The sequence below is a fragment of the Betta splendens genome, chromosome 6 (genome assembly GCF_900634795.4).
Source record: "Betta splendens chromosome 6, fBetSpl5.4, whole genome shotgun sequence".
NCBI classification, from domain to species: domain Eukaryota; kingdom Metazoa; phylum Chordata; class Actinopteri; order Anabantiformes; family Osphronemidae; genus Betta; species Betta splendens.
The window spans coordinates 5,216,979-5,244,493 of NC_040886.2; the positions used below are offsets into that span (position 1 = coordinate 5,216,979).

The 27,515-nt window shown below is 44.6% G+C and overlaps 1 protein-coding gene across 1 annotated transcript; it reads right to left on the minus strand.

Moving 5' to 3' along the window:
- Window positions 1-2,153: 2,153 nt before the first annotated feature.
- Window positions 2,154-21,144, minus strand: LOC114857316 (NACHT, LRR and PYD domains-containing protein 12-like). Its single transcript, XM_055509825.1, has 8 exons — window positions 21,104-21,144; window positions 20,707-20,912; window positions 18,686-20,597; window positions 18,131-18,343; window positions 17,530-17,703; window positions 4,541-4,714; window positions 3,177-3,350; window positions 2,154-2,433 (listed from the first exon to the last, which is right to left on the minus strand). Exons 1-8 carry the CDS (start codon window positions 21,142-21,144, stop codon window positions 2,241-2,243), a joined length of 3,087 nt encoding a protein of 1,028 aa, XP_055365800.1. The 3' UTR covers window positions 2,154-2,240.
- Between the last annotated feature and the right edge of the window lie 6,371 nt (window positions 21,145-27,515).

The window sequence follows — 27,515 nt, forward strand, 5'->3', positions numbered from 1 at the left end:
GTTGCCGAGCCATCTTGTGTATGACCTGGACCGTCTGACCGTGCCTTTGGATAATAAACCTTCTGTTGATTATACTCTCGCCTCCGTGCTGTGCATGTGGGTTCGCCGCCTGCCCGAGTTCCTGACAAAGTGGGCCCCCACATAGACACTGTCCACAGAGAGTCCAAGCAGAGGTTGTACTTCCTGAAATAACTCAGGAAGTTCAACCTGCTCTAGGAGCTGCTGCACCTCCATCACTGTGTGGTTTGGTTCAGCCACCAAGCAGGACAGACACAGACTGCAGAGGGTGGTCCGGTCAGCAGAGAAGATCTTTGGAACTGAGCTTCATTTTATTGAGCATCGGTACCGGGCTAGACTCAGAAAACGGGCTGTCAGCATCACTGCTGACCCCACACACCCTGCACAAACTGTTTAAACTCCTCCCTTAGGCAGGCGTCACAAGTGTGTAACTTGTGAAGGTTTCATGTCTGTCAACAAACACTTTGATGCCAACTCACTGAAATAAAGTGAAACTGAAGAAGAAGAATTTAATGAATTAGTTTACAACCAGGATGGACCTGCCTGGTTCCACTGGGAACAAACACACACTCACTGACTGGCTCCTGTTTGGTGCCACCTTGTGTTTCTGTGCAGTGGTTGGGTTCTGATGAACTGGACTTTATGTTGATGTGAACTCACTGTGTGGTTTTCACAGCTGGAAGGATCTGGGTTCAGCAGCCTTTCGGTGTGGGCTTCTCATGTTCTCCTTGTGTGTGTGGGGGGGTTCTGTTCTGGTTATGCACCTCCTGCCACGGTTCAAAGACCTGAAGTTTGGCTGCTTAGCTGCTGACTCTGAGCTGCCATAGGTCTGTCTGTCTCTGTGTGTTGGGCCTGTGATGGACTGGTGACCGGTCCAGACTGGACCCTGTCTCCTGATGAGTGACAGCTGGGATCAGCTCCAGAACCATGCAGACCCAAACAGGACAAGTTGTTGGGATGATAGATGTATAGATGCAGAGGGAACCACTGTGCAAACCAAGACTGGACCTTTGGACTGGGACCAGTTCTGGTTGTTTCATTAGTCTGTTATGAAATAACTTTTGGGCTTCAGAAACAATTTGGGCTCCACATATAAAGTATATTGTTTTATATTGTTGTTTGTATTTTAATGTTTAATGTTCATTTAGTGGAACCAAAGTGATCAAAACATATGTAAACAAAAAAAACAAACTATTGACTGTCAGGAAAGAAACCTGCTGGTTCCCTGAAGCAGAACCACACTCAGAACCTAGAACATAGAACATTATCAGTTAGTGAACTGACCCCAGAGTCTCCAGTCGACAGTCACGACTCCCCAGAAAACCATAGAGCTGCCCCGATCCTGAATAAAACAGGTTGTTTCCTCTCAGGTCCAGTTCTTTAAGATATGATGGGTTGGACTTCAGAGCTAAACCCAGAAAATGACAGCCGATGTTTGACAATCTGCAGCTCCACAATCTGAATAAAGAATCGAAGATGAAACAGTAGAAAACAAAGAGTCAGTTAAAACCATTCAGTGTCTCATGGTGTCGTCATGATTTTCTCAACAACATCTTTGTGTCTTTATTGTGATTCATCAGTTTGTTCCATGTCGTCTTGATGGAGACAGAACCAACAACATGATCCTGACTGAAATGTTTCTGTCTAAACTCTAATAAACACCAGTGAACCTCAGGCTTCGTCACCAGCAGAGACACTGGCTCCACACATGTTTAGTGTGGACCAAAGTGTCTCCATAGGATCCAAGCTGTCGGTGACCTTTAACCTTCTTTACTCCTGGAACAGCTGTGCTTCCTGCTGCAGGTGATGGTGGTTCTGTGATGCTGCTAGGATTCATTTCCTCTTCTCTGCTCCTCCTCCAATCAAACATCATCCACTGTCTGTGGTGTTTGATGATCCTTATTGAGCTTCACTCAACTATTTAGTTCCGTGTGTCCAGTTCTGAAGCTGCTGCTGATTCTCTCCTGCTTCTATTTGCTCCAAGCAGATTATCTGTAGCTGCTTTCTACAAGTGTCTTTATTTAGTCTCAGTCAGTTCAGTCACAGTCAAACATCATCTAACATTTAAATTGCATTTTCTCTTTTAAGTCATTGTCAACACTTACTGACTTTTTTACTTCCTTAATTTCAGTCATTGAACAGTTAAATGTGATCAGTCCTGAAGGTGATTTGACCTCATGATAAACCTGCTACAGTTCACATCACATTAAGCTCACACAGAACTAAAACATGGAGTCTGACCTCAGAGACTCCAGTTGACAGTGAAGACTCTCCAGAAAACCACACAGATGCTTCACTCCTGAATCCTGCAGGTCGTTGTCACTCAGGTCCAGTTCTCTCACATGTGACAGGTTGGACTTCAGAGCTGAACCCAGAGAATCACAGCTGATCTCTGACAAACTGCAGCAACTTAATCTGAGTAAAGACGAAAGAGTAGAAAACTGTTCAGCTAAAACCACTCAGTGTCTCATCGTGTGTTTGGAGCTGAAGATGCTTCAGAAAGTAGAAGTTTAGAACCTAGAAGGTCCAAACATCAAAACCAACAGGATGCAGATTAAAGCAGTAACAAAGACTCATTAATGTTAATGACAACATGCTGCTGCTTCAGCTCAGACGTCGTGACTTCAGCTCTTCAACTCTGCAGCTCCAGCACTGGCTCCATCTGGACTCACTCATGTTGTACTGACACATTTATCTGAGCTTCTACTAAAGATCCTCATGAGTACAATTTAGGTTCTGGACACGTTCATACTGTAGAAATGCACAGAAAATGTTCTATTGACGACACAACATCATCACAGAAACATTTTATACTGAAGAAACATTTAATGGAGTCAAACTAATGGAAAGAGTCAAACAAGCAGATCCAGAACGTCTCAGTACAGAATCTTGGGTTTTGGCTCAGAATCAATATGATGGAGCCTTAGAAAAGTGTTGCAGCATCTGCTACTCATCATAGATTTGAAGTTTTCTGACTTATTAAACTTGGTTTTGCTTTAATTCTCAGTGATAAAATAAAATAAACGACTGAATCAAAATAAAAAAACAGACTTTACCATGAAAACCCTCATGGTTCATCAGTAGAACATCAGCCTCATGTGTCAGTACAATGTTCACATCACATTAAGCTCACACAGAACTAAAACATGGAGTCTGACCTCAGAGTCTCCAGTCGACAGTGACGACTCTCCAGAAAACCACACAGATGCTTCACTCCTGAATCCTGCAGTTTGTTAAGACTCAGGTCCAGTTGTTTCAGATGGGACGGGTTGGACTTCAGAGCTGAGACCAGAGAATCACAGCTGATCTCTGACAAACTGCACCAACTGAATCTGAATAAAGAATCAAATATGTGGATCAAAGCATTAATAATGAGTCAGATTTGTCCTGATCACTGATGTTTAGTCTAAAATGAGCAGAGTGACTTTGTGCTTGTGTTGTTGTGTCGTCATGATCTCAGCTTCTACACATCATCCACGTGTCAGCACAACATTCATACACCTGTTGATGTCAGCACTGATTCACAAGCTGCTGCTGGAACCAGTAGAAAACCAGACGTGTTGGATCAAAGACTTAACGATTCTGATTCTTGTGATAAAGTGACGAACTCAACATGAGTGAGAAATGCAAGTGTGTAACTTGAGCAGGTTTCATCTCAGTCAACAAAGACTTTGATGACAACGCACTGAAATCAAGTGAAACTGCAGAAGAAGAATGTGATGAATGAGTTTCCAACCAGGATGGACCTGCCTGGTCCCACTGGGAACAAACACACACTTACTGACTGGCTCCTGTTTGGTGCCACCTTGTGTTTCTGTGCAGTGGTTGGGTTCTGATGAACTGGACTTTGTGTTGATGTGAACTGACTGTGTGGTTTTCACAGCTGGAAGGACCTGGGTTCAGCAGGAGCCTTTCTGTGAGGGTTTCTCAAGTTCTCCCTGTGTATGTGTGTGTGTGTGTGGGGGGGGGGGTTCTGTTCTGGTTCTGCACCTCCTGCCACAGTCCAAAGACCTGACGTTCGGCTGATTAGCTGCTGACTCTGAGCTTCCATAGGTCTGATTGTCTGTCTCTGTGTGTTGGGCCTGTGATGAAGTGGTGACAGGTCCAGACTGGACCCTGTCTCCTGCTGAGTGACAGCTGGGGTCAGCTCCAGAACCATGCAGAATCAAACAGGACAAGTTGTTGGGATGATAGATGTATAGATGCAGAGGAAACCACTGTGCAAACAAAGACTGGACCTTTGGACTGGGACCAGTTCTGGTTGTTTCATTAGTCTGTTATGAAATAACTTTAGGACTTTTGAGCTTCAGAAACAAGTTGGGCTCCACGTATAAAGAATATTGTTTTATATTGTTGTTTGTATTTTAATGTTTAATATTCATTCAGTGGAACCAAAGTGATCAAAATATATGTAACCAAAAAAAACAAATTATTGACTGTCAGGAGAGAAACCTGCTGGTTTCCTGAAGCAGAACCACACTCAGAACCTAGAACTTAGAACAGTAACAGTCAGTGAACTGACCTCAGAGTCTCCAGTCGACAGTCACGACTCTCCAGAAAACGACAGAGATGCTTCACTCCTGAATTCTGCAGCTCGTTCCAGCTCAGGTCCAGTTCTGTCAGATGGGATGGGTTGGACTTTAGAGCTGAGGCCAGAGAATCACAACTGATCTCTGACAAACTGCAGCTCTTCAATCTGAGTAAAAACAAAACAGTGAGTTGAAACCATTCAGTGTCTCATCGTGTGTTTGGAGCTGAAGAAAGTACAAGTTTAGAACCTAGAAGGTCGAAACATCAGAACCAACAGGATGCAGGTTAAAGCAGTAACAGGGACTTATTAATATTAATGACAACATGCTGCTGCTTCATCTCAGATGTCGTGACTTCAGCTCTTCAACTCTGCAGCTCCACCACTGGTTCCATCTGGACTCACTTATGTTGTGCTGGCACATATATCAAAATACTACAAAATACTGATAAATCAACGTTGACATAGGGTTAAAATAATGTCAGTTGTTTCTGTGGCATTGAGGAAACATTGAAACAGTGTTTGATGCTAACGGTTGTAAAAAGGTTGACAAAATACCTAAAAGTTGTAAAAAGGCAAAAAAGCCCTTACATTAAATTTAAAAAATATTAATGTCAAAATGACAGATTGTCTTCAACATATATCATTAATCAGACTTTATTTACGGTACATATAAACAATTATTTAAATTAATATTTCTAAACTTAACAGAGTTTTATTAGATTTTTTAAACATGTTTAAATATGCAGAATATATGAAAATTATCTAAAAGTGTGTTTTGATTTTTGTCCTTAGATGCTGTCATAACAACTTATGATACTACATCATCAAATGTATGGAAGACAACTAACACATATACACTGAACTGTTAAGTGGGGATGGAACGAAGATAGAACTTCAAGTGTTTCTGTTCCACTTTGTCTTCCAGCAGACAGGTGACACTGTTTCATCCAGTGTTTGCCCTGTTGATTTGTGGTGTCATGTGATTTTCAGGTTTGGTTCCTGTTTGTAATAGAGGTAACTTGTTTTACATGTGGCATTAGTTTGGTAAGTTAGTTCGTTATATTTATTGTGTCTGTATTTATTTAATGTTCAATGCTGGTCTGGAACAAAATTTCATGTGTTCTGTCTGAGCATATTTAATGGGTGCACAAAGGTAAGCATGTGAAAGAAAGCGGCAGTATAAGACAAGATGCTAAAGTTACACAGTTTACAGTTTATGTTTTGATATATTTGACGTTTCCATTCCCTCTTATGTGTGTGTGCAGCCATTGACGTATGATTATTTTACCTTTGTTTCCTGTTGTTCAATAATTTATGTACCTACATACTGTTTTTGTCTTATGATAAATGCTTAGTGTGTTACGTTTGTTGGGGCAGTGCGAGGGTGGTGGTAGTGCCAAATGAATTAGCAACACCACCTAGTCTCAGAAAGGGCTGAGTTTGATTAACCTCACACAGGTTTGCACCAATTATGTTTGGGATATGCGAGGAGCACAAATTATAATAATTGGATTTATCGCTCCTGAGTGGAGATACCAATTATGTTTATAATTTAGATTCACAAATTTTGGTTATTAGCTTACAGTAAATATATAACTATATGACAAAGGTCTATAGTTTGGTAAGTGAAACACTTAACTATTATTGATTTAATAATTATTAATTGAATTAATAATTACTTAATTTACGGGGCACCACCCTGTTACCAGGGACCAATAACCAATTTGGAATAGCCAATACAGTCTCATTTGTATTTAAGTTAGTTGAAGGATGAACTCTGTACCATAGCCGACTCAATTCACCAGTGCTGCAGAACCATATACAATTAATCACAGACAACGACCAATTCAATTATGAACGCTTTATTAAACAATTAATATTAACTCCAGTGTCAACACTATCTTGGATAACTCAGCAAATCACAACTTAATCTTATGGTGTGTTCGTCTGGACTTACTGTATGTGTATGCGCGTTACCTGAGATAAGAGGTGTGTGTGCGTGTGTGTGTGAGTGTGAGTGAGAGAGAGAGAGAGAGAGAGAGAAGGAAGGAGAAAAGTGCGGAGAGAGTGCGCCCCCCTTTAGGGGCGTGGTGAGGTCGCACAGCTGCGCGGGTGTGCCGGTGAGCCCTTTGAATGGAGCGCGCGAGTCTGGCGCTCACAGGGAAAAAAGCGTGTAAAGGAGTGTGGAGTGGGACTAGCGTGAATAAGGCTTGCGGTCTCACAAACACATGGGGCTATATCCGGCAATATAGTCACATATTCGCCGGGGGGTTGGAAGTAGATGGGTGATCAGGCCCGTTCTCAGTGACGATGTCCACGTTGGTTCAGCTTCGTTGCATTGTGGAGAGAACAAGGGTACGGGACAAGATCGGAGAGAACAAGCAGAAGGGACAAGGGACGAAGTGAACAAGGGGTGAGTCTTTGGTCACGGCAGCTTTTTATAACCGTGTTTTTGGTCACGCCTGTCCTATTGTTTGGTCGAATCAGGATGGCTGACGTCCAAGTTCCTCCTCCGTTTGTTGCCTCTATCAGCGGGGACTCCTGACGTCTTAGTGGGGGGAGCCAGGTATGGTTCCCCAGCCTGGCGCCTGGTTTTGGCGCTCAGATTTCAAAATCTCTTTGTTCCCACTCACTACACTCAGGATGAAGACTTTACATGCAGGCCGCAGTACCTCCTTTGTTTGAGCATGTGGGACCTTAATAATAATTTTGTTAATAACAGATTATACAGATGAGGTCCCCCAACAGCGAGGACCAGGAACAAAAAGCTAATTATAGGTTCTATTCAGCCTAACCCTAACCCTAACTCTGTAGGATGGTTTATGCTGCACTATGGTGCAGAGCTTTCTGCCTCTTAGCTATCAGCTCTCAGGTCACAGCTGGAGCACCAGTCTGAGGGGGACAGAGGATGGTGCAGCAGAGCAGAGCTGGAGCCCTGGACGATCAGGAAATGAGGGACTCAGTGTTCAACGTGAAGGCGAGCCGGGCCAACTGGGTCGCTAGCGGAAAGGCTGGGCATCAGATGAGGTTCTGAGGACAACGCAGTGGGTGCAGTGCCACAGCTTCCAGTACAACCGTGACGGACAAAGGAGGAGGTAATGGAGCCGAAGGAGCTGATGGAGAGTCCAATTATTCCAATTGCAGCTACACCAAGAATCCTCACCCACCTAATCTTGTGGGGCTGCGCTGACCAGCTTAGGTGTTCTATTCACTACAGATTTTGTGAATCTTTAACTTTGCTTTGTCATCTTAATGTTGAAGTTGTATGTCTATTTAATATAATGCAGTATGATGAGTTAAAGAGCAGCTTTCTTGGCCGCTCGCTTTCAAGATTGATGGGCATTAAAATGCCCATGAGGAGGAGATTTGTAGTATATTTATGTATCATATCATATTATAATATAGGTAGTGAACAATCTGTTCTGGTCATGTTAAGGTGCAGTGACTGTTCTGCAACCCTTGTAGTTTGGCAGGGTCGTTGTCTGGGGAGTGTCTGGGGTAGACTCCAGGAAACAGACATTTACATTTACTTTTAGCAGTAAAGTTGATCATTGCTTATGGGAGAAATACAGAGAGTAGATGGGTTCATGTGTGTCCTCAGTTACTGGGGTTAAAGAGTTTGCTTAAACTGGGTTCACAGAGTCTGGAGTTGCCTTACAATGTTTATTCGAGCTGTTCTTAAGGAAACATTCCAAATGTCACGCCGAACTGGGAAAGGAGCTAGGAGTTTGATGGTGGTCCAGATGGATCCGGGAGCTGGACAGATAATACGGCCCAGCGCCAGGACTTTCCGAGTAGCCGAGAAAAACATCGGTCGGTCGTCTCACTCCGGGGAACCCTGACAGAGCCACGCCGATCCAGGTTCCGGCACCCGCAGCAGCGAGTGCGCCCGCGGCGGCTCCCCCGGCTCCCACCCTGGCACCAGACGCACGCCTCGGAGTGCCCTCTCGTTTCTCCGGTGAGTCCGGCGTTTGCCGGGCATTTCTCACCCAGTGTGAGATTCATTATGAATTACGTTCCTCACGGAGAGGGCCAAGGTGGCATACGCTGTCTCGCACCTGACCGGCAAATGGCAGAACAGTTCATCCTGCAGGTCGTCATTCAGGGCTTTTTCGGACGCGCTGAAGCAGATCTTTCAAGAGATCACTCCCGGAAGGGAAGCAGCGCAGAAATTGGTGAATATTCGGCAGGGCAGGAGAACCACGGCAAAATACGCAATCGAATTCAGAACCCTGGCAGCGGAGGCCGGATAGGACGTGGGCCGCAGATGAACACGTCGCCCAAGGCTGTCGCGTTCATCAACGTGTCAAGGATTGGCTGGCGGAGCGCGATCTGCCGAGTGATCTGAATGCACTGATCGCGCTGGCCATCCAGATCGATCGGAGACTGGGGAGCAGCGAGCGAGAGCACCGCTGAGAGGGAGGATCGAGAGAGTCGCACCGAGGCAGAACGGAAAACGCCATAAAAAGGTCAGTGTGACGTAGACCGTTCCTCCGCCTCGCGGAGCTTCGGAGGGGCCCAGCCAACCCATGCAGCTGGGTCGCACGCGACTCTCCGACTCAGAGAAGCGGCGACGCCGCTCCCAGGGCTTATCTTTATATTGTGGAAAGACCGGACATTTCGCAGTAAAATGTCCACTAAAAGATCAGGCTCACCACAAGCTCAGAGGATCGTGGTGAGACAAATCATGTTTGGAAGCGCCTCCGCCCACTCGTTACCTACGGTCACGCTCTCATCGGGTGCTCGCTCTCTCCAGCAGGCGGTCCTCATAGATTCTGGAGCTGACGCCAGCCTGATGGACGCCAGGTTAGTGGAGAAGACGGGCATCACTACCTCCCCACTCGCAACTCCGGTGGAGACGGCAGCACTGGATGGTCGTAAGCTTTGGAGAGTGACCCACCACACGGAGGCCATCACCATAGAGTTCACGGACGGCCATGCGGAGCACATCTAATTCCTGGTGGTAGAGGCATGCTATCACCCGGTGGTGTTGGGTCACACGTGGCTCCGAAGACACAATCCCAGGCTGAACTGGAGAAGCGGCGAGGTAAGCGAGTGGGACGCAGACTGCAGGAGTACCTGTTTTCATGTCTTACAGTGGCAGCGGTTCAAAGTGACTAGGGTTTTTACTGCAGTACTGCCGCGTCGCCACGGTGCAGCGAGTGCGTCGCTGACTAAAGATTTTTAATCCTGCAGCCGGCTGAAAAAAATCAGGACGCTAGTCTCGTTTTAACCACCAGGTGGCGCAGCGTTGATTAGAAGCCTCCAAAGCACTACAGCGTAACTGAGGTCCGACTGTTCATTTCTACCTGTAACACACATATATTACACCATTTTTGACCTATTTTACTATTAAGTTTTTACTATTAAGTATCTGTTGTGTGCTCAAACATGGGGAGTGTGAAGGGCAACAACTTGTTGATGGCTTAGTTATTTTCTGTTCACTGCAAAGTTATAATTGTTCTGTGTGGTTTAAAACAGGCAGCGCCACAGCGGCAACACGTTCTTGTTTTCATTCTCCTCAGCTTTTTCGTGTCTTTAAATAGAAGGCGTCTCTTAAAAATATGTACACACCCACCGCTCTAACCTCTGATACAACATATTGACTTCACATAATACCATGATTATGCGTCGCGGTTTAATTAATATAATTTGAATGCGCCAAGTAAAGACGTAGAGCGCAGTCCATCTGCGACTACAGCCGCTTATTTAGGTTTTAAACTTCCACAACTTGTTAATGAATGTTTTCCAATAGTCGTAGATTTTACGTAAATAACCGTAATAATCATAGGAATTTGTTTTACAGCAGTTGTCGATCGTAATTTTGACAGGACGCCAGAAATCAGCAGATCTACAGCGACGCATTACAGCAGCATGTTTGTTCCTACGCGTTTACTCTGTGTCTGCAGAACTGCAGTTTGACTTGTTTTGACTGTGCGTGTCATTGTAACTGAGTGGCTGAGATCACTTATTCGACCCGTGTACTTTTCAACATTTTCATTTCCCATCCGTCCATCCAGCCACTTTCACCGGCGTTTTCGTTTCTTTCGATGAGCGGCAAACGGATTTTAATCAAAGCACCGCCTTACAAACCAATAAACCAGGGAAAAATACTTGTTTTTTACAAAAAGACACGGAATTGAAGTTAATATGTTTTTATTGTTTAGAGACAAACGGAAAACACAAAAAGTCGTTCTCTCGTTACCTCTGCTTATAATTTGGTGGAGACGTCAAACTCTTACACAAACACGTGACGTGTTTCGGAGTCATGTGTCCAGACAGAGAGTGACCAATACACAAATGTATGGATGTGCAAATGCGGGCTACGAGAGGAACGGGGGAGTGGCGCACGAGATGTAGCGAGAATTAGTTTTGACTGTGCGTGTCATTGTAACTGAATGAGTGGCTGATGTGACTTATTCGGCCCGTGTACGTTTCAAAACTTTGATTTCCCATCCGTCCATCTATCCTGAATAAAAGCACCGCATTACAAACCAATAAACCGAACAAAAATATTTTTTAACAAAAACACACGGACTTGAATTTAAAGCTGTTTTTTTCGTTTAGAGAAAAACGAAAAACAAAAAAACTCTGCTTTTAATTTTTAATCGAAGCTCAACCGTGGACGGGTCGCGGGGCAGCAGTCTTAGCAGAGAGCTCCAGACTGCCGCTCGAATGAAACACCAGATCGAATGATATGTGATGTGTTTCGTACTCAGATGACTTGGATCTGAGTTCGACCAAGCTTTTGTTTGTCTCATGTTTGCTCAGAGGCGCAAAGGCAAACTTCTCATCCCTCCCCTCCCCCGTAGAGGCGCACAGACATGCTAATGTGTTGCTACTCGATCAGCAGGTGAGAAATACTTCAGCACCGGGACAAAGCTCCGTGGGAGACTGGCAGCATCAGGCGGCGTGATCAGCTGCAGGTCTAAGACTCATTAATGCAGCAAGTAGTTTGTTCTACATACGTTTACTCTGAAAAAATAAACGTATGTATTTATCGTAGCTTTCTGATCTAAGTTATTTGTAGCACTTCGACATTCGTTTAAAATATGCAGTGCATTTTAAAATACTATTATTATTATTTATTACCTTTATTGTAAACACAGTATTAATTGCACAATTTGGACTGGCGAAGATTTGCTCTTCTTTCATAATAATCATGGATAATCAAGGAAGAAACTGCAGTTCATAGATGTTATTCAGGGACGGTTTGTAAAGATTCAGTGTGTTTTTCAACTGAACTGTCAGCCAAGGTACGTGCATTATCAAATGATTGCGCCTGTCAGCGGGGAAGACATCAACTCTATTCAGTCGCTCTTCAGTCGCTGCTGCCGTCTATTCCCCAGTTCACACACCTTAACACTAGTACTACTGGGTTTTCTAAATATACCAGTTCCTACTACAAGGTGTTACGAAGTTAACCAGCTGTTTATTTCGTTATTACTCATTTCACCTGTACCACATAAAGTCATTGCAGAGCTACAGCCGTGTTCCTACAAAGTTAACCAGCTGTTTATTTCGTTATTTCCTCTTTCATGTCCGTCTGGTGATTGGAAGTGGGCGGGGCCATCCACTGGGGGAAGGGGAAACACACATCAACACGCAGGACAAAGATCTGCATTTCTCTGCTGCTACAGCCTCGGCTGCGTTGGGTTGTTAGTCTCCCTTTCACCTGTACCATATGAAACGTGTTCCTACAAAGTTGATCAGCCGCTTTCAGAATCGCCTTTTCCCCTGGTTTGAACAGGGAAAGCATTATTTTTGCACTGTAACGACACCAAAAATTACAAAAAAACGATACCCATCTAGTTTTAACAAATGTGCAATAATAATTATAAACAGAAAACGCTTGAAAGCGTTTCCGTTTTATATTCTGTTTATTTCGTTATTACTCATTTCACCTGTACCACAAAGTCATTGCAGAGCTACAGCCGTGTTCCTACAAAGTTAACCAGCTGTTTCGTTATTCCCTCTTTCATGTCCGTCTGTTGAATGAAAGTGGGCGGGGCCATCCACGTCCCAGAGCAGGGACACTGGGGGAAGGGCAAACACGCATCAACACGCAGGACACAGATCTGCGTTTCTCTCCCTGCTACAGCCTCGGCTGCGTTGGGTTGTTAGTGTCCCTTTCACCTGTACCACATGAAATGTGTTCCTACGAAGTTGCTCAGCCGCTTTCAGAATCAGAATCGTTTTTATTCCCCAGGTTTGAACAGGGCAAACATTATTTTTATTTACAAAAAAAATTAAAACGTTCACATGTGATTTGTAAATGCTGAACTGAGCTCTTTTGCTTTGACGAGTTTTGTGTCTACATGAAAGTGGGCAGAACAACGTCCGAACCAATGAATGCGTTTCCAGATTGACCGGTGATGCCGCACGGGTTGCTCTCAGTTACAGCAGCTGTTTGAAGCAGGGAAAAGCGAGTTAGCTGTCCTTGTCGATGCCTTGACAATGTTTTATCATCGGTTAGATCTCTGAGCCCTGACTTTTATGTCTTCTTTGGATTAAAAAACAAATGTTGAATGTTCTTAAATAATATAATATTGCCGCCCTCCGCGGCTCCCAGTGTTTGTTTTTTTCATTGAAAACGTAGGTGTTACCAGTGGCAGACCTCTGGTCTAGATCATCCTCCATTCTCCAACCATTCTCCCCTGCACTAATTAACCTCCCCTAAGACTCCTTTTCAGTGGTCAGCCAAGGCGGAATCGGCGTTCCAGCACCTCAAACGGAGCTTCACCACCACACCCGTGCTTCGCATGCCAGACCCAGCAGGCCAATTCGTGGTTGAGGTCGATGCCTCGGATTCAGGGGTTGGTGCGGTGCTGTCGCATCGCGACCCAGCTGAAGGTAGGCTTCACCCGTGTGCAATCATGTCCCGTAAGCTATCTTCAGCTGAACGAAATTATGACATCGGAAACCCAGGAGCGGCTGGCAGTAAAGGCCGCACTTGAAGAATGGAGACACTGGCTAGAGGGGGCAGCACAGCCGTTTTTGGTCTATACCGACCACAAAAACCTCGAGTATATTAAGACAGCCAAAAGGCTAAACTCCCGCCTGGGCTGGGGCGTCTGTTTGTTCCCCCAGGTCTGAGAGGTGAAGTTATCCATTGGGCCCATGCATTGACAGTCAGCTGCATCCCGTACCGCGTTTAGAGTGGGCAAGCGATTCTGGTGGCCTACCATGAAGGCAGATGTCCGGGAGTAAGTGGCAGGGTGCCCCACGTGCTCAATGCACAAACCATCCCACCAATGACCAGCCGGGCTCCTGCGACCCCTACCAGTCCCTCACCGGCCGTGGTCGCATGTGGCACTGGATTTCGTCACCGGGTTGCCACCGACACTAGTTAACTTGGGGGTCATGACGGTGGTGAATCGATTCCCTATATGTGCACACTTTATCCCTCTACCCAAGCTCCCATCAGCCAAGCAGTAAGGAATTCAGGTGCTGTTGTTTTTTTGACACAACGCACGGAAATGGATTTAAAGCTGATTTTTCGTTTTGAGAAAAAAGCAGAGAACGAAAAACTAAGTTGTTGTCTTGTTGTAGCAGCTTTTAAATTCAACCAAACTTTTAAAATTTTCTCAGACCGCAATGACCTATAGTTTGCTCTGATTCTGAATGAAACGTAAGAGCCTGAATGACAGATGATGATGTTGATTCAGTTCCAAAAGCAAACTTCAAACCCCATCCCCTACTACGCATTGGAAAAGAGACATTAACATATTGTCTCCACTCGGTCAATAGGTGTAAAATACTTAAGCTCCGAGACAAAGAAAAACTCCAGGGGAGATCGGGCGCGTGATCAGCTGCACCTACGTAGGCTGTGGGGCGCCAAAACCTTTCACTTGACTTTTTTAAAACGCTCTTCTTATGGTATTTCACACATTTTGGCAGACTACCACTGCTAACTTGTAGAGAATATCATATAATAAAAATAAATAAATTGTAATAAACTCTCTCTGTGGTATGCCAGAACGCCAGGACTCAGTAGATCTCCGACTCATTAATGCAGCAAGTTGTTTGTTCTGCATACATTGATTCTGCATGAGTAAGGACTGGTAGAGGTGAAAGGGACACTAACAACCCAACGCAGCGAGGCTGTAGCAGAAGAGAAACGCAGATCTTTGTCCTGCGTGTTGATGCGCGTTTCCCCTTCCCCCAGTGTCCCTGCTCTGGGACGTGGATGGCCACGCCCACTTTCATTCACCAGAAGGACATGAAAGAGGAAATAACGAAATAAACAGCTGGTTAACTTTGTAGGAACACGGCTGTAGCTCTGCAATGTCTTTATGTGGTAAAGGTGAAAGGAGTAATAACGAAATAAACGGAATATGAAACGGAAACGCTTTCAAGCGTTTTCTGTTCACCCAAACTAGATGGGTGTACTGTCATCTTTTCAGTATTTTTTAGCATTTGCATGTTGTTGTGTATGAATAACGAAATTAACAAAATCTACGTTTGAAAAAACTGTGAAGAGTTCCGTGTTTACATGAAAGCGGGCAAAACAACGTCCGTCTATGACTCACTGCGGAAACCGGCTGGTGAACCTCTTGGGAACATGGCTGTAGCTCTGCTAAATAATACAGGCAGCCAGCCTTATTAATCATTTGCCATTTTCTTGTATGCCAAAATATAAAAATGTTCAGTAATTACAACTTCTGCTTCCACCGGGATTCGAACCCGGGGTAAAAAATTGACACATCAGGGCTGTTTAACAATAAACAAACCATTACACCACGGAGGCGTGAATATGCCTCTCTACATGGGCCTATATAACATAAATATAGGACAGCGTCATAAAGGCCAGTGTGGGGGCTGATCACCACGTATAAAACAGCTCCAACGCGCTAAAAACCCGGTGATACCGCGCTGAAAAGGCTGACACTTTTAAGTGCTACGACTGTACCACCCGGAGACCAACGGGCAAACGGAGAGGGCCAACCAGCAGCTGGAGGTGGGACTGCGGTTGCTGGCCTCCAAAAACCCCGGGTCATGGTCCAAGAAGCTGGTGTGGATCGAGTTTGCCCACAACACCCTGCCCTGCTCCTCCACGGGACTAACACCCTTCCAGTGCGCGTATGGCTTCCAACCTCCCATGTTTCCATCGCTGGAAGGGGAGGTCCACATCCCATCGGCCCACGCTCTGCTGCGGCGATGCCGGCAGACGTGGTTATGAGCCCGGAGGACGATGCTCCAGGTCCAGGCTCGATACAAGAAGGCAGCGGATCGCAGGCAGTCCCCGGAGCCCACGTATGAGGTGGGCGACCAGGTCTGGCTGTCAACCAGGGGTCGTCGCGTAAGTTGACACCACGTTTGATAGGCCCATACACCGTAGCACAGGTCATTAATCCTGTCTCTGTAAGACTCTCCTTACCCAGGTCAAAGAGAGTACACCCCACATTCCATGTCAGTTGGCTCAAGCCCCACCGTTCCTGTCTTCTGGTCCCGCCAACTCAGCTTCCTCCGCCGCCCCTAGTCGTGGATGGTCACCCGGTCTACATCGTATGGGAACTCGTCGACTGCAGGCGTCAAGGGCGCGGGTTCCAGTGTCTGGTGGACTGGGAAGGCTACGGGGCAGATGAGAGGTCCTGGGTCCCGGCTCGGGACACCCCTGGACCGCTTGCTCATCCGGGACTTCCACCGGGTGCATCCAGATGCACCTGCCCCGGACGGGCTCCGCCAGGAAACTCAGGCTTCGGCGACAGGGGTGACGCCTAGACCCAGTCCCTTCTCCTGAACCACCCTCCACCCACCCTGGTCGGGGGGCCTGGCGGCTCCCCGTGGGCGCAGTGGTAGATGCCCTGGGGGGGGGGGGCTTCCTGTTCATGTCACATCACAGCTGTTCTCTCTGCCATTACCAGTCCTCATTACACACACCTGCTCAATATCAGTAATCTACTGCAGTATATAGTCTCCACCTCACACAGTCTCTAGCTGCCAGATTGTTGCGTGATTTCCACCACTTTCCAGCGTCCTGTATCTTTGCCTAGTCTTGTTATCCTGAGCCCTGCTTCTGATTCTGCCTAATCCCTGCCTGCCTTGTATGCCTTTGTTCTTCGAGCCTGCCTGGTAAACAACCCTGAACAATAGTCCGACTACGATCCTGCCTCTGTTTGCACGGTACTGTAATCTTGATCCTCACATTAACAAATCTTGCCTGCCCACGGAGACTGCCTGATCAACTGTATTGCTCATCATTGCCTACCTGTGTACGACCCTGCCTGATCTTGACTCTGTCTCTTTGGAATAAATCCTTGTTTATCATCATTCAAGCGTGCCTTTGCTGTGCATGTGGATCCGTCATCTACCGCGCCCTGACAGTTGATAGATAACCATAAATCAGCGTAAACGCAACATTGGTGGAAAACCATAAATCAGCGTAAACGCAACATTGGTGGAAAACCATAAATCAACGTACATGTAACATCGATGAATGCCCATAAATCAGCGTAAATGTAACGTTGACGATTGACCATAATGCGACATTGAAGTAACGTTGCCCGATCAACGTTGATTCACCTTTCAAAATCTAAATATAATCCTATGGTTATTCAGCCATAATTGTAATGTTGCCTCAACGTTGTCTCAACGTTGAAATGCCTGCTGGGTATTGACGACGCAACATCATCACAGAAACATTTTATACTGAAGAAACATTTAATGGAGTCAAACTGATGGAAAGAGTCAAACAAGCAGATCCAGAACATCTTATTACGTAATCTTGGATTTTGGCTCAGAACCAACATGATGGAGCCTTAGAAAAGTGTTGCAGCATCATAGATGTTTTCTGACTCATTAAACTTGGTTTTGCTTTTTTCTCAGTGATAAAATAAAAAAAAATGACTGAATCAAAAGAAAAAAAACAGACTTTACCATGAAGACCCTCAGGGTTCATCAGCAGAACATCAGTCTCTGTATCAGCACAACATTCACATCATATTAAGCTCACACAGAACTAAAACATGAAGTCTGACCTCAGAGTCTCCAGTCGACAGTGACGACTCTCCAGAAAACCACACAGATGCTTCACTCCTGAATCCTTCAGCTCGTTCCAGCTCAGGTCCAGTTCTGTCAGATGTGACAGGTTAGACTTCAGAGCTGAACCCAGTGAATCACAGCTGATCTCTGAAAAACTGCAACAACTCAATCTGAAGAAAGAATCAAAGACATGTATCAAAGCATTAATAATGAGTCAGATTTGTCCTGATCACCAATGTTTAGTCTAAAATGAGCAGAGTGACTTTGTGCTTGTGTTGTTGTGTCGTCATCATCTCAGCTTCTACACATCATCCACGTCAGCACAACATTCATACACCTGTTGATGTCAGCACTGATTCACAAGCTGCTGCTGGAACCAGTAGAAAACCAGATGTGTTGGATCAAAGACTTCATCTGGTTCCTTTCATTCATCGTCTTCTCTCTAAACCTGAACTATTCTGTATCGTCTAAAGAAAAATGTTCAGACAAATGTTTGGATCAAACTCCAAACTGAATATTATTGATGAAGTGAATCCTCTTTAGAACTCGAGTCTCTTTTCATTCAAGATTCAAGTGGAGACGTTTGAAGCAACGAGCTGAAAAACTGCCACTGAGACATGAACCACGAAAAACACTGACCTCAGAGTCTCCAGTCGACAGTGAGGACTCTCCAGTCCAGCACACAGAACCTCCACTGAGTCCTGCAGGTTGTTGTGACTCAGGTCCAGATGTGTCAGATGTGACGGGTTGGACTTCAGAGCTGAGGCCACAACTTCACAGTAAGTCTCAGAGAGTCCACACCAAGAAAGTCTGATGACAGAAAATATAAAGTCTATAAATGTGAACTGACTTCATAAATGTTGATGCTGAAGCAGCTGTAGCTCAGTTGGTCTCATCCATCACAAAGTGTGTGGTGTGAACCTTGTGTCAACGTGATCAATGTGATGAAGAGCAGATAGTTGGACAGAAGCGTCTGTCACATCACTGAATATCAACGTGTCCAGATGTGGTGACAGGAAGCTGTGATCTGTGTTTAATGTGATGAGGCTGTAGCTGCTCTCATATCAACTGGATGTGTTGCTATGTGTAACAACGTAGGTGAGAGCTCCAACTGTCCCAAGCTGTTTAGCTTCACATTAACGTTGGACTTACTGAGCCTTTCTGCAGTTCCTCAATGCTGGGATCAGTCTCCGTCGTCCCTCCAGTGATGTGTTGTACTGGTTCAGATCCAACTCATCCAGAACCTCCCCTGACATCTGCAGCATGTAGGCCAGAGCTGAGCACTGGATCAGAGAGAGTTCCTTCTCTGATCTGTTCTCTGACTTCAGGAACTCTTGGATCTGCTGATGGACTGAGTGGTCGTTCATCTCCATCAGACAGTGGAAGGTGTTGATGCTTCTGTCTGGAGAGATTTTATCATTCTTCATCTCCTTCAGGTTGTTGATGATTGTCTGGATGGTTTCTGGACTGTTCTCTGTGTGACCCAGCAAACCTCCTAAGATTCTCTGCTTGGACTCCAGACAGAGGCCATGAAGAAAGCGAACAAACAGGTCCAGGTGGCCACTTGGACTTTGGAAGGATTTAGACATGGTTCTATACATGAACTCATCCAGAGATAGAGTTTTAGGATGAAGCTCATCACTGTGTTGATTTGTTTTACATACAAACAACTGTTTGATCTTTGTAAAGATTGATTCTCTATGTTTGGATTCTTTTAGGAACTTCTCCAGTTCGTCCTTCTTCTCGTTGGTGTAACAGTGCATCATGTGAACAGCAGCCAGAAACTCCTGAACACTCAGATGAACAAAGCAGTAGACTGTTTTGTGGAAGATCACACTCTCTCTCCTGAAGATCTCTGTACAGACTCCGGAGTGAACCAAGGCCTCTGTGACGTCTAGACCACACTGCTCCAGGTCTTCTTGGTAGAACATGATGGTTCCTTCCTCCAGATGTTTGAACGCCAGCCTCCCCAGCTTCAGGAGAACTTCCCTGTCAGCCTCCGTCAGCTCCTGTGGACTGGTCTCATGTCCCTCATGGTACTTGTTCCTCTTCCTCTGGGTCAGGACCAGCAGGAAGTGTGAGTACAGGTCCGTCAGGGTCTTGGGCAGCTCTCCTCTCTGCTCTGTAGTCAACATGTGCTCCAGAACCGTAGCAGTGATCCAGCAGAACACTGGGATCTGACACATGATGTGGAGGCTCTTGGACGTCTTGACGTGTGAGATGATTCTGCTGGACAGCTGCTCGTGGCTGGATCTCCTCCTGAAAAACTCGTCCTTCTGGGCGTCGGTGAAGCCTCGTACTTCAGTGACCCTGTCCACACATGTAGGAGGGATCCGATGGGCCGCTGCGGGTCGGGAAGTGATCCAGACCAGAGCCGAGGGAAGCAGGTTCCCCTGGATGAGGTTGGTCAGCAGCACGTTGACCGATGACTTGTGTGTGACGTCAGACACAACCTTCCTGTGGCTGAAGTCCAGTGAGAGTCTGCTTTCATCCAGGCCGTCAAAGATGAACAGAAGCTTCAGGACAGTGAGCTGATCTGCTGGGACCTTCTGGAGCTTTGGATGGAAAACATGGAGCAGCGTGAGAAGACTGTGCTGCTGATCTCTGATCAGGTTCAGCTCCCTGAACGACAGCAGAACCACAACACGGACGTCTGGGTTTTCCCGGCCCTCGGCCCAGTCCAGAGTAAACTTCTGCACCGAGAAGGTTTTTCCAACGCCAGCGACGCCGTTGGTCAGAACCAGTCTGATGGGTCTGTGTGGGTCAGAGGAGGCTTTAAAGATGTGGTGGACCTTGATGGGAGCCTCATGGAGGGTCTTCTTGGAAGCTGTCTCCAGCTGCCTCACCTCATGTTGGGTGTTCACCTCTTCACTCTGTCCCTCTGTGATGTAGAGCTCAGTGTAGATGCTGGTGAGGAGGACTCCACTTCCTGTTTCACCTCCTTCAGTCACACGTTCACATCTGCTTCTCAGACTGAGCTTGTGTTCAACTACAGCCTCCTGCAGAGCAACATCTGCTGAAAGAAGAAGAAACAACAGAGACTGAACTACAAGACCCACTAGTTCTGTTTGTGACCCACAAATGATTCAGTTATTTAGAAAATGTCAGAATTATGAAATATGAAGTCAGTCTGGTTGAAACCATGACATCATCAGACACATGTTCAGTCTCACTTTGGACGGTGCTGGTTCTGGATTGTTTCACACACTGAGGACAGGGAGAGTCTCCTGATGGTCCAGACGGGTCCCAGTATGAGGTGAAGCACTGTCTGCAGAACCAGTGTCCACAGCTGCTAGAGACTGGATCTTTCAGAACCTCCTGACACACAGCACAGCAGGACGACTGCTCCTCCACAGGAACATGATTCCTCTTCTTATCTCTGTCAACACATTAGTACAGAAACAAACTGATGAGTCCAACACTGTAGCTCAGATGATCAAGGGACAAGGAAACGTCACCCACTGCTCTGGGATTCATACACACAGAGCACTTCCTTCACAATAAAAGACTCCAATACAGACAGCAGCTTCTGTCCTCTACTGTTCTACTGCTGAGCTTGAAACATCTCACACATGGAACAGTGGTGTCACAGGTTCTGGAGGTCCGTGCATGAAGTGCAATTCATTATTCATGTGTAAAATGAAAATTGAATAACGTCTTTTTATGCTGTGTTTCGACTCCGTAAATTGGTAAAACACATTTGCGATATACTGATTTACTCATTCTCCTTTTCTCCACTTTCAAAACGAAATAAGAAAAAAGGAAACCGGGGGGCGGGGCCAGTCACCGGACTTTCACAATAAAACACCCAAGAGCATTTGAAGCGCAACATCGGCAAATATTTGTAACTCTTGAAGGATTGCGGTTGTGTTTTGACACACACAGAGACCCACATTGTTAACATTAATCAACGTAACAATCATTTATTTAAATCATTTATTTAACCAAGTGCTGACAACTGTCGTTTACGTTACGACTCATGGCGTTTGCTAAACGAATGACAGGTCAGTCAGCTTGCCACCGTCGGGTCACTTACACAATCACCTGCCAACAAAGCTAAGTTTTCTGTGCATCCAGCTTCATTAGACTGCAGCGATATCACGACCTTGTCGACACCTGATGTGGAAGAATTTAGCGCATCTGCGGTTTTACAGTGATTTTCAGTTTATGATGAGACTAAAATCACCTCCTCCTGCTTGGCCGGTTGATGCTCTTATGCCCAGGAAGACGCTCTAATGTTGTGCCGATCTTTGCAAGTATTCTAAACAGTGATTTATTAGGTTATTGTGGCTGTTTAGACATGCTGCATCATTGGACTTCCTGTCTCAGAGCCTGCTTTACCTGCGGGAGAATAACAGCCACTCAACCTGCCTCACAATAACTGAACTCATTGTGAGCCATGACTGCCCTAATGTGCATCGCATCATCTTTGTGAGGCAGATTCTGTGGCAAAGTGTGTGTGATCAGATGATCCGTCACGCAACATCTAGGTGTTACTGTATGTACAGAGCAGATGAGTGCCTGCAGAGGATCTTTTTATTTTCCACCACCTACCTTCGGTATTGGTTTAGTAGTCATCATACCTTGCGCATTGAACATCTAATGTGCAGATGACAGATGAATCAAAAACAACAGTGCATCCTGGAACACTGTGGGTTCACGTCTTGTAATGCAGTCCCAAATCATAGCTCTGCATGCTGTTGTTCTTCTGGTGTGTGGAAGGATTTTTTGGCCAAAAGAGGACATTTGTGTCAATGATGACTGTCTCTCTGCCTCATATAGGTCATAGGACTGCATTACAAGAGGTGAACCCATAGTGTTCCAGGATGCACTGTTGTTTCTGATTCATCGGTCATCCTGATCTGAGGAACACAGTAGCAACTGTAGCTCTATTAGCAACTTGTTTTCAAATAATTAAGCCATTGTTTTATATGTTTCTATGCTGATAGATAATATTACATTTTACATGTTCTATAAAGCTCAGCCATGAAGATGTTGAAGATTTTGTGAGTTGGCAGATTTAAACTTGGTAAATAAACATTGGTTAAAAAACATATGGGCAGTTCTGACTACAAATGTTTTGTAAAAAAAAAGGACTGCTGCTTTATCATCATAAGAACATGCACGTAAGATGTTCAATGCAAGGTAGATAGATAGATAGATAAAATACCTTTATTGTCCCGCGATGGGGAAATTACCATGTTGCACAGAGACATATAGACATATATACAGAAGAAATAACAGAATAATAATTATAAGAAATTAGAACTTAGACCTCCACAGGTTATCAACATCATGTACATATAACAATGAGGTAAGGTGACTGCACCAAACAAAGTGAGTAAGATATTAAAGTGACTGGTGCAATTGCTCTGGAGATGTAGCGTGTGTGTGGCAGTGTGGTAGAAATGTGCACCATGTTATAATTGTTCATTATAAAATCTGACAGCAGCAGGAAGGAAAGACCTGCAGAATCTCTCCTTCCCACAGCGTGTGGGTGGATCAGTCTGTCACTGAATCTGCTCTCCAGGGCAGACAGTGTGTCCTGCTGTGGGTGAGACTCGTGGTCCAGCATGGATTTGAGTTTTGCCAGAACTCTTCTGTTTCCCACCTCCCTCACTGACTCCAGAGTGCAGCCCAGGACAGAGCTGGACTTCTTAATGACCTGATCCAGCTTCTTCCTCCCCTCTCTGTGATGCTGCTGCTCCAGCAGACCACACTGTACAGGACGGCTGACGCCACCACAGAGTCATAGAAAGTCCTCAGGAGTGTCCCCTTCAGTCCAAATGACCTCAGCTTTCTTAGTAGGAAGAGTCTGCTCTGACCCTTCCTGTACAGTGCGTCTGTGTTGTTAGTCCAGTCTAGTTTGTTGTTAAGGTGAATAACCAGGTACTTATAACAGTCCACTCTCAGAATGTTCATTCCCTGAATGTTCACTGGAGGACGGGGTGTAGACTGACATCTATGGAAGTCCACCACCATCTCCTTTGTCTTCCCTGCATTGATTAGAAGGTGGTTCCGCTGACACCAGTCCACAAAGTTCTGTGTCAGTTCTCTGTGCTCTGCGTCATCATCGTCAGTGATAGGTCCAACAATTGCAGAGTCGTCTGAGAACTTCTGCAGAACACAGCCAGATGAGTTGTGTCTGAAGTCTGCAGTGTAGAGGGTGAAGAAGAAGGGGGCCAGGACAGTCCCCTGTGGGGCTCCCACACTGCAGGTCAGAGTGTCTCGCAAAAATGATACAATGCACATTAGGGCAGTCATGGCTCACAATGAGTTCAGTTATTGTGAGGCAGGTTGAGTGGCTGTTATTGTCCCGCAGGTAAAGCAGGCTCTGAGACAGGAAGTTCAATGGTGCAATGGAGCATGTCTAAACAGCCACAATAAACTGTAATAAATCACTGTTTAGAATACTTGCAAAGACCGCCACAACATTAGAGCGTCTTCCTGGGCATAAGAGCATCAACCGGCCAAGCAGGAGGACGCGATTTCAGTCTCATCATAAACTGAAAATCACCGTAAACCGCAGATGCGCTAAATTCTTCCACATCAGGTGTCGACAAGGTCGTGATATCGCTGCAGTCTAATGAAGCAGGATGCACAGAAAACTTAGCTTTGTTGGCAGGTGATTCTGTAAGTGACCCGACGGTGGCGAGCTGACGGACCAGTCATTCGTTTATCAAACGCCATGAGTCGTAACGTAAACGACAGTTGTCAGCACTTGGTTAAATAAATGATTTAAATAAATGATTGCTACGTTGATTAATGTTAACAATGTGGGTCTCAGTGTGTGTCAAAACACAACCGCAATCCTTCAAGAGTTACAAATATTTGCCGATGTTGCGCTTCAAATGCTCTTGGGTGTTTTATTGTGAAAGTTCGACGACTGGCCCCGCCCCCGGTTTCCCTTTTTCTTATTTCGTTTTGAAAGTGGAGAAAAGGAGAATGAGTAAATCAACTGCGGTCAAGTGAGCCGTCGTTCGTTCATCCGTCGTTCAGCCAGCCGCGCTTCAGAAACGTCTTGCGCCCGTATTACGCGCTTTACAGCAGAGCACAAAACACGCTCGTCGCGACTTCCTCTTTTCATAGCGACACGTCTGGTCTGTTCAAAATATTGAAAAATACGAAAATATTGCATATATAGAAAAACTGTCGCCTAATAAAGATCTGTATACCTTTACTGTAAAATTAAGCATTTATTAGTATTTAAAACTACCATGTCATACTGTGAAACTTTTATAATTAATAACTTAACTTTGGTGCATAGTTCCAGGCTCAGACCACTTTCCCCTTGTTCTACTAGAGGTGTACTATTACCCCACAAAGATCTGTATATTTTTACTGTATAGTTTTGGATTTATTAGTATTCAAAACTACCATGTCATACTGTAATACAGTCAACTTTGATCATTAATAACTTGACTTTGGTGCATAGTTCCAGGCTCAGACCACTTTCCCCTTGTTCTACTAGAAGTGTACTATCACCACACAAAGATTCGTGTATTTTTACTGTATAGTTTAGGATTTATTAGTATTCAAAACTACCAGTTCATACTGTAACTGTATAGGCCGTATAGTCAACTTTAATGATCAATAACTTGACTTTGGTGCAAAGTTCCAGGCCCAGACCAATTTTCCTATTTCTGGTGGATGTGTACTATCATCACACAAAGATTCGTGTATTTTAACTGTATAGTTTAGGATTTATTAGTATTCAAAACTACCAAGTCATACTGTAACTGTATGGGCCGTATAGTCAACTTTAATCGTTAATAACTAGACTTTGGTGCATAGTTCCAGGCCCAGACCACTTTCCCCTTGTTCTACTAGATGTGTACTATCACCCCACAAAAATTCATGTATTTTTACTGTATAGTTTAGGATTTAGCCGTACTTGAAAGTACTATGTCATACTGTAATACAGTCAACTTTGATGATTAATACCTTGACTTTGGTGCATAGTTCCAGGCTCAGACCACTTTCTCCTTATTCTACTAGAGGTGTACTATCATCACACAAAGATTCGTGTATTTTTACATTGAATGTATTACAGTATGACATGGTAGTTTTGAATACTAATAAATCCTAAACTATACAGTAAAAATACACGAATTTTTGTGGGGTGATAGTACACATCTAGTAGAACAAGGGGAAAGTGGTCTGGGCCTGGAACTATGCACCAAAGTCTAGTTATTAACGATTAAATTTGACTATATGGCCTATACAGTTACAGTATGACTTGGTAGTTTTGAATACTAATAAATCCTAAACTATACAGTAAAAATACATGAATCTTTGTGTGATGATAGTACACATCTAGCAGAAATAGGAGAAAGTGGTCTGGGCCTGGAACTATGCACCAACGTCAAGTTATTAATCATCAAAGTTGACTGTATTACAGTATGACATAGTACTTTCAAGTACTGCTAAATCCTAAACTATACAGTAAAAATACAAGAATCTTTGTGTGGTGATACTACACTTCTAGTAGAACAAAGGGAAAGTGGTCTGGGCCTGGAACTATGCACCAAAGTCAAGTTATTGATCATTAAAGTTGACTATACGGCCTATACAGTTACAGTATGAACTGGTAGTTTTGAATACTAATAAATCCTAAACTATACAGTAAAAATACACGAATCTTTGTGTGGTGATAGTACACTTCTAGTAGAACAAGGGGAAAGTGGTCTGAGCCTGGAACTATGCACCAAAGTCAAGTTATTGATTATCAAAGTTGACTGTATTACAGTATGACATGGTAGTTTTGAATACTAATAAATCCAAAACTATACAGTAAAAATATACAGATCTTTGTGGGGTAATAGTACACTTCTAGTAGAACAAGGGGAAAGTGGTCTGAGCCTGGAACTATGCACCAAAGTTAAGTTATTAATTATAAAAGTTTCACAGTATGACATGGTAGTTTTAAATACTAATAAATGCTTAATTTTACAGTAAAAGTATACAGATCTTTATTAGGCGACAGTTTTTCTATATATGCAATATTTTGTTTCGTATTTTTCAATATTTTGAACAGACCAGACGTGTCGCTATGACAAGAGGAAGTCGCGACGAGCGTGTTTTGTGCTGTGCTGTAAAGCGCGTAATACGGGCGCAAGACGTTTCTGAAGCGCGGCTGGCTGAACGACGGATGAACGAACGACGGCTCACTTGACCGCAGTAGTAAATCAGTATATTCAGGACCAGTAGGTCAGGTTTTGGACCAGTAGGTCATATGGTTTGGACGCTATTGAATTATTAATTTCTAGAAAATTCAAATAATTTATCGACGGTCCCTAAGTCAACGTCTTCGTGTACCGAGCGTTTTTGTTCTGTGTCCGCGTAGCGAACACGAAATGCGGATCGCTTGTTCAAACACGGACCGCTTGTCTGGCGGTACTTTCGGTCGAATGTCTGTTGAATGTCCAACGTCAAATTAACTTCACCGCGGTGAAATACGTTGATTATAGTGTTTGGATGTGGAAAACATGGAAAAACATTTTCTTAAAAAGTTGAATCTGTAACACAAAGCATAAACTTGAAGGAAAGCAAAATCTATCTGCAGCTCAACCACGGAAGTAAATACTGTACTATATGTGTACATTTAACTCAGTAAAATTCAAACACTCACCTTATCAGTGATATAGTGTGTTTGTCCATGTTATTATTCAGTTTACTTGGAAGTTATGGTCTTATTTATTGCTTGTCCAGATTGTCCAGAATATATGCGTCGCCTGGATTCGAAAGAAAACATGGTTAAAAAAAACATGTAGTGGGTGCGGCTAAATTTTAAAGACACACCGTGATACATAACAATACTAGTCTGCAGGTACTGTCGAAGTCAAGTATTGAAGGATCCACAGGATTTATTACAGTTTTTATCAGTCGCTTTGACGCAGCCGTCCATTGAACCAACACATTCTCTTAACAGTTCGCAGTCATGTACTGCGGTCAAGTGAGCCGTGGTTCGTTCATCCGCTTT